The following is a 14696-nucleotide window of genomic DNA, read 5'->3' on the forward strand; positions in this document are numbered from 1 at the left end:
CATCGAAAAGGAACCTGAAGTGCGGTAACCTGCAAGACTGGAGACCAGATCCTGGAGGCTGCAGTTAAACAGGCAGCTGGTTTTGTTCTTTCCTTTTTAAGCATCAGACAGGATGGGCTGAATGCCTCTTTTGGGATCATAACTGCTCAATGCCTCTACGGTCTGAAACTGCACAAATTTGCTCACACAATTTTCAATTGCTCTCATTGCTGAAATAAGAAAGTTCTCTTGCTTAAAGAACATATTACCAAAAATAATACTTACTATATTCATTAGAGTCAGAAGATACTTCTCCACATGGTCCATGCCATGAAAATGCACTACAGTGTCATCAACTCCAAGAAGAACTTCTATATTGTAGTCATTGTCTCTGTCATGTCTTCGGACTCTCCTGATTTTCTTAATCTGTTCTTCAATAGCTTTATGTTCGGCTTCCAGATCATGCAGTCCACTCAAATCAGGTTCTGCCGGAAAGAAGTTACCTTGTTAGTCAAAGTTAAAAGTGCAACATCAACGTAAAAGCCATTTGCCTATTTCTTCTAATATAATGATAAAAAAATAGCTTTGTGTTCATTTTTTTCCATAATATCAGTGAATTTATTCAACCAAAAGGTATCTTTATCTTCAAAGCTTTCACTCCCTGAGAATTTTGTGTTCAATAAAGCGCAGGTTGCTGGTGCGAGCAAAATAAACTGTTTTGTTTCTGTGGCCACCAGTGGATAAGCTTTCCTGGGTTCAGACAGGGTTGGGGTAGACTACTAGATAATAAAATGTGAGGCTGGATGAACACAGCAGGCCAAGCAGCATCTCAGGAGCACAAAAGCTGACGTTTCGGGCCTAGACCCTTCATCAGATGAAGGGTCTAGGCCCGAAACGTCAGCTTTTGTGCTCCTGAGATGCTGCTTGGCCTGCTGTGTTCATCCAGCCTCACATTTTATTATCTTGGAATCTCCAGCATCTGCAGTTCCCATTATCTCTGGGGTAGACTACTGCCTACTTTCCCAACTGCAGCTTGATGTCAGCACAAGATCTTCACTAAGAAAGGCACTGTGGAAAATTAAATGTAAAGCAGGCCACCATTGTGCTTTCTCTTTCAGATTACAGGAATTCCTGTTCTACTCAAGGCCTGTCACAACTTAACACTTAGCAAAGGAAACTCAACCTTGTGTTAATATCGTTTAGGGCCATCCATCAAGTTTGAATTCACCAATGTGTCATGTTTCCATTTCCATTGCCATGACACTTTTCAGTAAAAAAAATCTTGTGTAATTTACTGCTCATTTAAGAGTGGCTTGTGCTATAACCTCACAACAAAACATTTCATAACACAGCCTTATTGCAAGAAAATAATAGGTTTTTGGTTTCACCAGGTCAACCGTTTCTACAGAACAGGAAGCATGCTCCCTCACAGCATGTTTGAGTCAGGCCACCCTCCTTGCTGTTTTTGTAATGAGGAAACGAGAAACTCAGAAAATTCGGGGAAGGAGCTTGAAGTTTTATCGCACATCCAGGGAAAATAAACAGCCTCTTTATGCGATATATATGAACGTGTGGAGTGCAAACTCAGTTGCACTCATTTCTTAGGTGCTATGGCGGGGGGATCAGGATGACTGCAAATCACCTCAGTCGCCATTTTGGTGAAACAGTTAGCACAGAACCGGGTGACATCTGCCGGAAAGATAAAGAGTGCAGCGATAGTGTTAGTCAGCATGTGGTACTGAATGGATGCCAATGAAGTCATTTTGGAGATCAGCACTCTTCCTCATGCATTCTTTAACCTCACACAGCTGAACACACATCGAGCAGTAGCCAGAAGCTCAAGTACCTGGCTACTTGTCACACAGACTCAGTGTCATTACTCAGCTGAGCTGTTGATGGAGAAGAACTCAAAGACAAATGTTTCTAGGTGATTGAGCAAGTGGTTGGAGCAAATTTGAACCAAACGCTTTCTGACGTTGCAATGCTAAAACACCAAGATGTTATCAACCGAACAGCAGGTTTTGTAACATTCATAACAACAGTGATTTGCTTTACCAGTTAGACAAAGCATAATAGGGGAGAGAAAATAGGAGTTATGGACAGAAAATTTCTATTTTGTACAGATCTTAAGTTTTTATTCTCTCAGATTATAACTAGCAGAAATAATATTAATTTATTTGATTATTTTTCACTATCAAAATAGATTTCTTCCCTCTACAAAAACAATGCAATATAAGAGGGGTGATAATGGGAACTGCAGATGCTGGAGAATCCAAGATAACAAAGTGTGGAGCTGGATGAACACTGCAGGCCAAGCAGCATCTCAGGAGCACAAAAGCTGACGCTTTGGGCCTTTGACAAAGGGCCTAGGCCCGAAACGTCAGCTTTTGTGCTCCTAAGATGCTGCTTGGCCTGCTGTGTTCATCCAGCTCCACACTTGTTACAATGTAAGAGGAGATTTTGTTTATTCATTCATAGGATGTGAATGTGCTTGATAGGTCAGCATTTATTGCCTATCCCTAACTATGAGAGGATGGTGGTGAGCTGTCCTTTCAGACCACTGTAGATCCTAGGTGGAGATACTGCTGTAAGGAAGACGTTTATGAGAATCTGAAAAGGGTTAATACTGAGGCGAGCCAATAAATCCACCAATTATGATGATGTCCTGAAGACTTGTGGACAGAATTGGATCTTAGATTTGGGATCCCGAACAAATGGGGCATAACATCTGATCCCTCTTAAAGTCTCTGTGATAATGTTTATCATAGCAAATCATATCATTCAAGAGAATCAGGGGCAGATGTGAATGTACTGGCCAATACCAAGGGGAAGTTGAAGTCTGAAGGTGGATAAATCACCCAGACTGGACGGACTACACCCCAGAGTTCTGAAGGATATAGCTGAGGAGATTGCAGAGGCGTTGGTGATGATCTTTCAGGAATCACTGAAGTCAGTGAGGGTCCCAGAAGCCTGGAAAATAGATAACGTAACACACTGTTTAAGAAGAGAGGGAGACGGAAGACAGGAAGCTATACGCCATTAGCCTGACCTCAGTCTTGGTAAAATTTTAGAATCCATTATTAAGGACGCGATTGTGGAGTATTTTGAAGAGCATGGTAAAATAGGGCTGTGTCAAGGAGAGATAATGCCTGAAAAATCTGTTAGAATGCTTTGAGGAGGTAACAAACAAGTTAGGGGTCTTTTTCAAGATGGCAGCCAGTGACTAGCAAAGTTTCACTGGGATCAGTCTTAGGACCAAGCTATTCACATTATATATTAATAATCAGGATGAAGGAACTGAAGGTATTGTTGTTCAGTTTATGGATGACACAAAGATAGCTGGAGGGACAAGTAGTGTTGAGGAAGTGGGGGGCTGCAGAAAGATTTGAATGGGCTAGGAGAGTGGACAAAGAACAGGCAGATAGAATACACAATGTGGGAAAGTGTGTGATACAAAGAATAAAAGCATGATTAGTTTCTAAATGGGGAAAGGCTTTGGAAATCTGAAGCACAAGGGGCCTTAGGCGTCCCGGTTCAGAATTCTCAAGGTTAACATGCCAGTTCAGTTCGTGGTTAGTAAGGCGTATGCAATATTAGCATTTATTTCAAGATGACTAGACTACAAGAACAGGGATATACAGCTGAGGTTGTATAAGGCTCTGTCCAAATGCATTTGGAATATTGTGAGCAGTTTATCTAAGGAAGGATATGCTGTCATTGGAGGGGTTCTGGAGAAGGTTTGCAAAAATGATCCCATTGATGCAGGGCTTGTCATATGAGGATCGGTTGAAAATTCTGGGCCTGTACTCGATGGAATTTAGGAGGAGGAGGAGGGGGAATCTGATTGAAACTTATGGAATACCAAGAGGCCAGGATAGACTAGACATGGAGAAGATGTTGCCACTGGTAGGAGAGACTAGGACCAGAGGGCACCACCTCAGAGTGAAGGGATGACCCTTCAAAACTCAGATGACGAGGAATTTTGTCAGCCAAAAGGTGGAGTATCTGTGGAACTCATTGTCACCGAAGTCTGTGAAGGCCAAGCTATTGAGTGTATTTAAAACAAAAATAGATAGGTTTGCGATTAGTAACGTGATCAAGAGTTATGGAGAGAAGGCAGGTGAATGAGGCTGAGAAACATATCAACTAGGATAAAATCGTGGAACAGACTCAAAGGACCAAATGGCCTAATTCTGCTCCTTTATGTTACGGTATTATATCAATGTAACGTAATTCATTGCTAATGTGCAATAAACTATACCTTATTAACACAAGAGACTTTTCCAGTGAGACCAAGAAGAGATTGTCCTCTACATCATTAGGCCAAGCAGGCTAATGTGCAATAAACTATACCTTATTAACACAAGAGACTTTTCCAGTGAGACCAAGAAGAGATTGTCCTCTACATCATTAGGCCAAGCAGGCCCTGAAGCTTCCTACATTTGAGGAGGATAGTGGCAACCCTCACCATGAGCAACACAGAGCATGCCCCTCAACAGGAGAGTGTTCTAGGATTGTGCCAGTGAAGCTGATAGAGTGTGGTTTAGAGGTGGTGGTGATGCCCCCAAACATCTGATGCCCTTTCCTTTCCAGATGCTTGAGGTCATGGGTTTGGCATGTGCCATTAGAGGAGTTTTGGTGAGTTATTGTAGCATATTGCTTAGATGGTACAGATTGCTAGAACTGTGCTTTGTGGTGAAGGGAATGAATGCTTAAGGTGGTTAAGTAAAATTCAGGTGAGAGTTCTAAATGAAAGTTTAACAACAATTAGCATTGCTCAAATCTCCAAATTGTAGAACAAAATAGAGATATCTTTGTCAAATGGTCTCAAGGACAGCTTGACAAACTGATCATTCATCCTCCATACTCAACAAGCCTCACCTGGAAAGAACATTCTGTCAGAAAAACTCTCTCAATAAAAAAGAAGATGTACAATTATTATAATCACTGCTGGATGCTATACAATAATATAGCTCTCCAATAGATGTGAATACATTACAGTATTTTTAAATGTCATGTTAAAGTTCAGGATTTTCCTCAGTGCTACTTTCATAGCATAATCATTAATTCACCAGAAATGTGGTAGACGCAAGGTTACAATGGTGGTGTGATGTGGTTGCAAACTTCAGGAAACCCAGTGTTGTGAGGAGTTTTTTTAATGTTATATGTACATTCAGGGAAATTACACATCACGTCTTTTTAATACTGGTATAACTTATCAAAGTGTTGTATACATCTCAAACTGTTTCTTTCCAGAAGCTTTGGGTCAGATTTTCCCAGCTGCCCCTGTCCTTAATTGAGTCAGGGATGAGTAAAATTGGGTGTGTGAGATATTCAAATTTATCCTACATTGCAGACATACACCATCTACCCCTGGCTGGCAAGTGTCAGTTGTGACTCCACACACACCATCAGTGATAACACAGTTGCTACTAAAGGCTGAGGAAAAGGTTTAATTTTATCTTTCACGTTTTATGTTGTGATTGATTGGATTTGATTGCACATGGGAACAGCAATAGAAGTCATGAACCTTGAGTGAAGCATGCTGAGGAGTCAGAAAGCTTTTTATAGTAAAGATTTGTACGAAAGGCTGATGTTGTAAGAAAGTTGTAAGTCAGCTGTCGCCTCATATCCCCTCATATTCCTCCTTCCTATGTTGTCATATCCCCATGCCTTCTCAGGTTCTGTACTATTTCCTCCTCGCCAATACGCCTTCTGTATCCTTTCCATTACCTCCATTCCCTTTCTATGCTACCTTGTATTTTCCATTGCTACTATTTCAGTATTCACTACGTACAGAATTAATGAGGAATATAACAAATGACAAGTCTTTGCAATGTTCAAAAGACTGATTAAAAAAGCAAGCAAGCTTTGAAATCTCCTCTGCAAAACCAGTTGCTTTTACATCTTCAAAGTGCCAATCAACTACTTGTTCACAATATTAATCAATGAATCTTTAATCCTCTTAGCCCCTCTTAATTGTGTCCAAAAAAGCTTATATTTTAAAATGACAAAGAAATGGAAGGTTATTATGATTTCAGGAAATTGTCAATCAAACGTTGCCAATATCCCTATTAAACTGTGTCAAACTTGAGCCCATTAGCCAGTCGTGTAATTTGGCCAAGGAATCACACTAAGAGCACTTAAACAAAAACAACATTAAACAGACGACCAGACAGACTTTTTCAATTTCCAAACAACCTCTTTGAGAATGCTTGGCTGAGTTCCAAGATTAAACACAGCTTAAAGAAGAGTCCTAGCTTTGTTTGATTCATAACTTTACAAGGTTATAATAAATAATTATTCTTTATTTGGCATTACTTTTCAATGCATTTTTGCTTATTTGGGCAGGATTACAAATTAAAAGGATTAATGCTATGGAAAGGCAATGGGGACACAAGGGGACATGGTGAAGTCATAGGGTTGGGTGAAGGGGATTGGTGAGGGTCACAGAACCTAACAACCATGTACAAGGCTGGAACAAAAGTAATTAACTTCGCCAACAATCACATTTTTCAGTCCAGTTCTTCATCTACTACTCAAATTCTGAGGTGAAAACATTATTTAGAGAAAATGGGGGAGATTTTGCTCTGGCCTAATTTTCACTCCAAATTTAGGCATTGTGGAGGTAGAGAGATCCAAACCAAGGAACAGTAGGCATTGGCCCTCAGAACCATCGACAAATTTGAGGCAATCTGCACAAGCAGCTCGTTCAGTGGGAAAATACATTTCAAAATACACAAAAAACACCTTTAAGTAAATACTGGCAAGGATAGCTAGGGTGGGCTATGAGGAGAAAAACTCTGATATGATGGTTAGTGAAGTACTGCTACTCCTCTTGTATCCACAGGAAGACTTTAGATTTGAAAAAAAAATCACCTTGCTACAAATGGAGGCATTCTGAGCACTATTTCAGATGTGAAATTTATATTTTTTAAAGGGTTTTAATTTTGAACTGGTGGCACTTGGGCTTTGTCTGTGATTATGATGAGGTTTAAAGATTAATTTGTAAGTATTTCTGTAGCCACAGTGATTTCTTTTGAAATGCAGTGTGAGATAGAGATGTCCTGGACAGTAACATAGTTTTGTTCATGTTAAGCAAGTTTTACCAGTGAGAAGAGTGACCAGTTTTGTTTTACATTTCAGATAGAGAGATTCAGAGATTTTTTTTAATTTTAGGAGAAACACCCATATCTTGAAAAAAGTCATTTCAGTTTCACGTTTAAATAATTATTGGCTAAAGCTGAATACGTAAGACAGTTGATCCTGAAGAAGGGAGATAATGTAGAATAGTTACTAAATAGGTTGCTTCAGTGTAAAGAGTGTAGTTGGAATGTTTCTGACCAGAAGGAGCTTTCTGAAGCTGAGAACGTCTAAGCTCAGTTGCATGAAGCTTCAAGGAAGAGGCTATTAGATTCTCAAAATGGTTAGCTGGAGCCACAGTAAATTAAGCCATGGTGTAAAGCTGCTGTGATTAATGGGATCACCTTTCACCATGCATTTCAAAAATCTTTATATTTGCATTCTATTTAAATATTTTGATTTATTCCAGTTTGGTTTTCATTTCTTGTGCATTCTGCTTTATTGCTAAAACCAAATCTGCAGCATTGCAGCCTTGTATTTCAGTGAAAGACCACCTGGTTTAAATCAAAGAAAAATATATCAATTCAGTTTTCAGTTCGGAATCCAACTTGTCTGGTAATAGCACTAGCTGGGATAAACCAGCACAAAAGATGCAACATTGGCTCCACAAATCCTAAACTTACATTCAATAACAAGTCAGTCCTTTTGGCTGCCAGAGAAATGGCTAATAAATGGATCCAATAAACTGAGCTGGGGCAGAACCTCTATATTGAATACTCACAAGCCATTCGTCTGTAAAATTGATGTGTACATGCTTAATGCCCAAAATACAATGCAAAGCATGCTCAATTCTATTCTGTGATTTAAAGAACTAAGAAGTTCTATTCACTATTGAAAACTACAGAGCTTTTGCCTTTATTATTATAAATCATATTTTAAATATTCCTTATTTCTAAATATTTTCACTGCACACATAACTACTATAAACTTCCACCAAAAAGATCACAATATGTACAAGGTATATCTACAACATTTATAAAAATTCTTTTTGAGAAAACTGAGTATTATACCACAACACTTGAAGCTCAATTACTCTCCAGTGTTAATCATTCTTCAGAGAAAGCTGGAAACAAACAGTAGATTGCTAAAAAAAATCCTATTTGTGTAGATTTACAACCATCTCACATCCTATCCCCAAGGCAGCAGCTTTCAACATTTCACACATCGCACAATATTTTCTTCACAACTCAGCAGGATAAAAACATTTGTCTTGTTCTTTGTTCATTTCTCTGGGCTTTTTCCTCAAGAGGATACCAATTGTACAAGGCTTCCTTCCATAACCAATTAGAGGCATATTCAGCAAGCACTTTTTGCAAGAATCAGTAATCAATAGTTGCATTTTTAATATTCAGCATCATTATCTGCACATATCACTGGGTAAGACAATTACTTCATGACTGGGTGTGGGATACTCCAGTTACTGAGACTATAACTATAGAAATTGTAAGAATTGTAATCTGGTCAAAATGTATGAAGCATTGATTGGAAAGGTTGTTGAGATCTAAACATAAATTGACATATTCCCTTGACTACATTAACATGCTAGGCACATGATGAAAATTTCACCATGTATACTGTAAACATAAATTGTTAACCAGTTCATAAATGGTAAAAGTGTAGAGATCTCACAGTCATCTCAGAAAAAAACAAATAGACCAAGAAAAGTGACAAGCAGTTCAATTGTGGCAAAAAGAAACTGTGACACAGACCCAAAAAGGGGAACTTCTTATGACAACAAAACTGATTCAAAGCTTTGATTTGTGTTGCTTTTGCTTAATTAACAATTGGGGTGCAGGGGAGATGGCACTGTTATAGCATTGTCACTCGACTATTTCCCAGAGGTCTAGACTAATATTTGGGAACACAAGTTCAAATCCTATTGTGGCAGCTAGTGAAATTTAAGTTCAATTAATAAATCTGAAATATGGTATTAGCAGTAATGATTGGTGTAAACACTTCTCTTGTTCTCTACTGTCCTTTAGGGAAGGACATACTTTACCATGTCTGGCCTATATGTGAGCCCAGACCCAAAGTACTGTGGTTGACTCTTAACTGTCCTTTGAAAAGGTTTAACAAGCCAGTCAGTTCAAGGGCAATTAAGGATGAGCAACAAGTGCTGTCCTTGCCAGTGATGACCACATTCTTATGAAGCATAAATAATTTAACCTGTACAATGTAACCACGTAGATTTCCTACAGAGATTTTGTGCTGTCAGAAAGCTAAGAGGAAAATAAAGCCGATGTGCGTGGTAAAGGATTGACACTTCTCTGTTGTTTCTTGCGACTGGTAACTGAAGACGTGCTTGAATCCTGCACCACTTTAACCTCAAACGAGAATGGCTGTGTCTCTCAAGCTGCAGTGCAGTGATGAAAGCTAGCTGACCTCATCAATGCTGACCTTAAAAAAGCAGCAAAATTGAAAGTTAGTTTGATAATTCAGCAGTACTAGCAGGAAGACTGGTTTATATAATAATTGTCAATATCACAGGTGAAAGTTTAGGTCAACCAGTAGTTACCAGTTTACCTATTCACGAGAATCTAGAAGTTGTTTAAAAAAACTCAATGAAAAATATTTGTAAGAGCGCATTAAATGATTAAAGTCCCCATTCAAAGTTTTCAACATGTGCACTTCCAAATATCTCTGTGCATTTTCATTTGAAAAATCGGTACATTTCAGAAATAATTACTTAAAATGATACAGCCATAACTGGCAACTACCTAGAGACAACTCCCCATGTTTATTATCCTCATGGGATGAGTAATGGCATATAAAATGGCAAAAACATTCATGGTGAACTTGAAATCATATAACACTGTAAAAAGTCGTAATAAACTTAAAGGTACCTCAGTAACATTTACAAGAATTCTTCGACATTTGCCGTTTAGTACAGATTCACATTCAGAGTCATTCCATAGTCAACCAATGGCATTGTGCAAGGTTCAACAGCCTGACAATGCAGTGTGTAATGTTAGTGTAATCTTTAAATAGGTTTGTTTTAAGTACTCAACACTATCAAACAAAACAATCGTAACATAATACCACCATCAGTAAAGATTACTAATGAGTTTATTCCTCTCACATAGATCAGCCTATACATAGGTCCTGTAGTGCAGCAGATAGCATCTCTTTCTCTGGTCTAGAAGCAAAATCTGAAAGAACTGTAGATGCTGGAAATCAGAATCAAAAACAGAAGTTGCTGGAAAAGCTCAGCAGGTCTAGCAGTATCAGAGGATAAAATCAGAGTTAACTTTTCAGGTCCAGCCATCCTTCTCTCAACCAAGAGTTCTTTCTGCAGATGCTGCCAGACCTGTTCAGCTTTTCCAGCAATTTCTGTTTTTGATTCTGATCCAGAAGTTCTGGGTTCAAATCCCACTCCAGGTCTTGGTGGACAAGGAATGTTCATTCACAACCTGATCAAATAGGTTAAGTATCAATGTGTAATGTATGGCAATGGCACACAGCAAGAGTACCAGGAGTTTCTGATCAGGGATAGACAAGAACTTTCAAAAGTTAGGAACAAAACCAAAAATTGCTGGAAAAGCTCAGCAGGTCTGGCAGTATCTGTGAAAAAAAATCACAGTTAATGTTTCAGGTCTGGTGGCCCTTCCTCGGAACTTTCAAAAATTGATTGGATTAGTTTGTTCACAGGTAAAAGGACATTGGCAAGTGGGAGGCATACAAGAGTGTGATGACAAGTGTTCAGAGGCATTTAGTTCCTGTTACAATGTACGGCAAGGCTGGTAAGATTAAGGAACAATGGATGAACAAAGATACTGAGGTTCTAGTCAAGAATAAAAGAGAATCTCATTTTTGATACAGACAACTTGGCTCAATTGAATCTCTTAATCAATATAAAGAGTATAGAGGCATCCTTAAGAGAGAAATCAGGAAGGCAAAGAGAGAATATGAGATAGCATTGGCAGACAAGGTTAAGGATAACCCTAACATATTGTACAAGGACATTAAGAGCAAGGGGGGAACTTGAGAGAGGGTAGGCTCTCTTAAAGATTAAGGGAGTCGTCTTTTTGTTGAACCCCAAGAGATGGGGCAGCTACTGAACGAATATATTGCAACAGTTTTTACTGTGAAGAAAGAAACGGAGTCTGGAGAATGCATAGAAATGAACTTAAATGTTTTAAAAACAGTTCACATTACAGAAGAGGAAGCTCGGGAGGTTTTAGAGAACATAAGAGTGGATAAATCTCCAGGACCTGGTCTAATGTATGCAAGAATGTGTTGGACATTGGGGAGGGCATTCCAAGACCCCTTGCAGAAATATTTGCACTATCATCTATAACTATGGGTGAGGTGTCTGATGACTGGACAGTGTCTAATGTTGTGTGTTTGTTTAGGAAATGTTGTAAGGAGAAACCAGATCCTGTGAGTGTAACTTTGGTTTTGACTAATTGTTGGAGGTGATCATAAAAGAAAGGACTTATGGACATCTAGGAAGACAAATATTTATTAGGCAAATTCAGCATAGTTTTGTGTGAGGAAAATTGTGTCTCACAAACTTGATCGAGTATTTTGAGGAAGTTACCAAAAATATTGATGATGGCAGACCAGTAGACATTGTTTATTTCCATTTTAGTAAAGTCTTTGACAAGGTTCTGCACAGTAGACTCACTAATAAAGTTAGGTCACATGGGATTCAGAGTGAGTTTGCCAATTGGATACATTATTGACTTAACGGCAGGAGACAGCGTGTTGGGGTGGAGGGTTGTTTTTCAGACTGGAGGCTTGTCACCAGTGGTGTTCCACAGGGATTGGTTCTGGCCCTCTTTTGTTTGTCATTTATATAAATGATTTGGATGCGAATATAGAAGGCATGGTTAGTAAGTTTGCAGATGACACCAAAATTGGTGGCATAGTAGACAATGAAGAAGGTTTTCTAAGATTACAGAGGGATCTTGATCAAATGCGTCAATCGTCTAAAAATGGCAGATAGTGTTCGATCTGGGTAAATGCGAGGTATTGCATTTTGATATAACAAACAAGGGTAGGGCTTATACAATTAATGGTAGGGCATTGAGTAGTGTTGTAGAACGGAGGGGCCTGGGGTGTAGGGACATAATTCTTTGAAGTTTGCGTCACATATAGAAAGAGTGGTTAAAAAGACTTTTGGCACAGTTGCCTTCAGTGCACAGTCCTTTGAGAATAGGAGTTGGAAAATCATGATGAGGTTGTATAGGGCATTGGGAAGGTCTCTTTTGGAATACCGTGTCCAGAACTAGTCGCCCAGTTATAGGAAGGATATTATCAAGTTGGAGAAAATTCAGTAGAGATTTACCAGGATGTTGCTAGTTATGGAAGGCTTGATTTATTAAGACAGGCTGGATGGATACGCTGGGACTTCTTTCACTTCAGTGCAGGAGCTTGAGAGGCGACCTGATAGAAGTTATAAAATAATGAGAGGTATAGATGGAGTTTATGGTATTGTCTATTCCCTAGGATGGGGAATTTCAAGACTTGGGGGGGGGCACATTTTTAAGGTGAGAGGAGAGAGCTTTAAAAAAGACATAGGCAAATTTTTTACACAGAAGGTGGTTCACATGTGGAATGAAATTCCTGAATGAGTGGTGGATGTGGGTAAAATTACATTGATTAAAAGATATTTGGATAAGTACATGAATACGGAAGGTTTGGTGGGGTATAGGTCAGGAGCAGGCAGGAGGGACTAGTTTAGTTTGAGATTATGTTCAGCATGGGCTGGTTGGATCAAAGGGTCTGTTTCTGTCCTGTATGACTCTCTGACTCAATGTGATTGAAAAGGATTGCAGCTTAAGCCATCACTAACCAGAAGATCTTCCAAAGTAAAGTAGTAAGGAATTTGGAAATCCTTATCTTTAAAAACAAGATGTCTGGAGTAAAAAAAATTATTGAAAATTTCATTCCATTTGCTGACACAAGCTTGAAGGTTTCTATTACTGGTAAATAATTATTTTACAAACATCCATTATCACAACAGGGTGCCTGACATTTCAGAGTTTAAATGACAGCCAAAGCTCTTTTGGACATTTCAGCAGGTTATCAATTCATTACAAAAAACAAAATGACACCACGATTTAATCACTGATAGTTTGAGGTTTGTTAACACACAGAGGTGACTTTGTGCACTAGTTACTAAAAACAACCATGCGGTTGCAGCAAGCGATTAGGTGGCAAATAGTATATTGGCTTTCACTGCAACAGGGTTTGAGTACAGGAGCAAGGAATTTTTATTGCAGTTGGACAGGTCCTTAGTAAGACCATTGCTGGAGTCATCATCATCAGCAACCATTTGCTAATGAGTGTGATTGTCCACCTAGGAAATTCCATGTCACTCCTTGGTCGGGGGTCTCTGGGGCCTTGAGTGACTGATGAGCCCAAACCTAGAGCTGCATCTCTGATCATACATTAATTAATTGTTTCTGTGAGGTGGAAATGATCCTTGTCCTTGAGATCATTGGCATTCCTTACTTCAGTTCTTTTTCTGTACTTCTTCTTGCCACAGGGTGTTCTCACGGAATTGTGTCCTTTCATAAAGAGTTTCCTCCATGTCGGTTTCTTCTGAATGAGAGTCACCTATCTGTTGACATTGATGTTGCAATACTTGAGGAAAGCCTTCAAGAAGTTTTTGAAATGCTTCCTTTGTCCTACCCTCATATGAGCATCTTCCTTGAGCTGGGCAAAGATGATTTGCTTTTGTAGTTGGAACTCAGGCGTCCAAAGAGCATGGCTAGTCCAGTGGAGTTATTGTCATATGCTTATGTCCTCAATGCTCATGCTGTTAGCTGTTTCATGAACAATGATGTTAGTACACCTGTCCTTCCAGCTGATATGGAGAAACTATCTCAAACAATGTTCAAGGGTCTCGAGGTGGCATCTACATATAGTCCAGGTTTCAGAGCTATCTAGAAGAGATGGAAGGATGAATGCTTATACACAAGGTTCTTGGTATCAGCATGGATGTCAAAGACTCCTTAGAGATTGAAAACAATGCTCCCAGGTTGGATTCTATACTGATCTCCATATTGATGTCAGTATGAAATGTTTCCCAGGTAAAGGAAATGTTCCATGTTTGGAAGGGTTTCCACTGGACTTAATGAAGGGATGAGCCAGAACTTGACCTGGGATGGGGGAGTTGGATAAAGGATTTGACTCATCCTGAGGTTGAGGCTGAGACCAATTCTACGGTATGTTTCCATGAAAGTATTAAGCAAGGCTTGAAGATTCTCCTCCAAGGCAGCAGAGATGATGTTGTCATCTGCATAATGATGTTCCACGCGTGTCATTTTCTTCTAGGATTTCAACCGGTTGAAGTTGAAAAGTTTTCTGTTCACACCACTGTGAAGCTTATTACTGACAAGAAGATGAAGAGAAGGGTGGGGGTGATGACAACATATCTCTGCTTGACTCCCACCTTGACCTTCAGAGGATTCTATATTACCATTAGTTAGGATCATCACCAACATCTTGTCATGGAGGAGACAGAGAATGTTGATGAATTTCACTGGACAGCCAGCCTTTGACAAGGTTTTCCATAGCACTTCCCAACTGACAGAGATAAAATCCTTGGTCAGATCAATGAAGGC

General features: G+C 39.3%; 1 protein-coding gene across 2 annotated transcripts in view; it reads right to left on the reverse strand.

Annotated features, from left to right (window-relative positions):
* LOC125458512 (A disintegrin and metalloproteinase with thrombospondin motifs 2-like) overlaps window positions 1-14696 on the reverse strand; it is a 219260-nt gene that overhangs the window by 87479 nt on the left and 117085 nt on the right. For both annotated transcript variants that reach the window (XM_048543837.2, XM_048543838.2), the window contains one exon: window positions 265-464. In XM_048543837.2, coding sequence (XP_048399794.1) covers window positions 265-464 — 200 coding nt within the window. The remainder of the gene's footprint in view (window positions 1-264; window positions 465-14696) is intronic.

The sequence above is a fragment of the Stegostoma tigrinum genome, chromosome 13 (assembly GCF_030684315.1).
Source record: "Stegostoma tigrinum isolate sSteTig4 chromosome 13, sSteTig4.hap1, whole genome shotgun sequence".
NCBI lineage: Eukaryota > Metazoa > Chordata > Chondrichthyes > Orectolobiformes > Stegostomatidae > Stegostoma > Stegostoma tigrinum.